We start from the raw sequence: 923 nt of genomic DNA on the forward strand, positions 1-923 counted from the left end.
GCTGCTCTGTCCCAGCTCCGCCCCGCGCGGCCTCTGGCCTGGCCTGGGCTCCTAACGCCAGTTTCTCTGCTCTCTCCAGCCTCAGGAGCCTGTGCCGCCCCCCGCGCTGCCATGGCCACGCGCTGCTCCGCGGACCAGGACAGAGTGCGTAGGACAGGCTCCCTGGGCTCTGCAGGGCGCGGGCCCAGTCCCTGTGCTTTGCGGTGCAGATGTTGTGCAGCAGCACAAAGCTTCTCCCCTAAGACTGAACCCGCGGGGGTGTGACCGGTGCTGGGTGGGCACGGGCCCCGGGTGCTCCTCCTGGGCTGAGGCTTGTTAATTAGTGGCTAAAGTTACTGATAATTAAATACTTATTGTATTAGTTGTAATTAAAGTCATTAGCTACAAAGTTAGTGATGAAAGGGAATGGGATAGTCATGAATGATCTTGTAGGAAACTCTTATCTGTGTAGTGGGTTTGTAGTTCTGTATTTGGTCTGTAATTGTGTTTGGGTTATAATTCTCTGTATTTGGGGTTTAATTCTCTACATTTGGGCTGTAATTATCCTTTCGGGTTGTAATTGTGTCAATTGGGTTGATGATTTTGCCTGTTGGGTTAGTAGTTCTCTCCGTTGGGTCTGTAGCCATTCACTCCAGCTCAAAGCTCCACCCTGCTCTCCGCATCCCTTTTCCGCAGGCGTTCTGTGCCCACCTGGTCCCCCTGTAACCTCCTGCTATGCCACTCCCGGAGCTCTGTCCCCGTCTAACCCTCCTGCCCTGTCTTTCCCATATCCTCTGTCCCCTCCCCTGTCCCGGGGCTGTCCCCTCCCTGCCCCGCTGACCCCTGCCGTGCCTTCCGCAGATCAGGAGTGTCCGAGGGGACCTGTTCTCGTGCCCGAGCACGGACGCGCTGGCTCACTGCGTCAGCGAGGATTGCCGCATGGG

At 56.7% G+C, this 923-nt stretch overlaps 1 protein-coding gene across 1 annotated transcript in view; it reads left to right on the top strand.

Annotated features, from left to right (window-relative positions):
* Positions 1 to 111: 111 nt before the first annotated feature.
* OARD1 (O-acyl-ADP-ribose deacylase 1) overlaps positions 112 to 923 on the top strand; it is a 1,932-nt gene continuing 1,120 nt past the window's right edge. Inside the window, exons 1-2 of the mRNA XM_009078560.1 lie at positions 112 to 144; positions 841 to 922. Coding sequence (XP_009076808.1) covers positions 112 to 144; positions 841 to 922 — 115 coding nt within the window. The remainder of the gene's footprint in view (positions 145 to 840; position 923) is intronic.

This window comes from Acanthisitta chloris, unplaced genomic scaffold (genome assembly GCF_000695815.1).
Source record: "Acanthisitta chloris isolate BGI_N310 unplaced genomic scaffold, ASM69581v1 scaffold29417, whole genome shotgun sequence".
Classification (NCBI taxonomy): Eukaryota; Metazoa; Chordata; class Aves; order Passeriformes; family Acanthisittidae; genus Acanthisitta; species Acanthisitta chloris.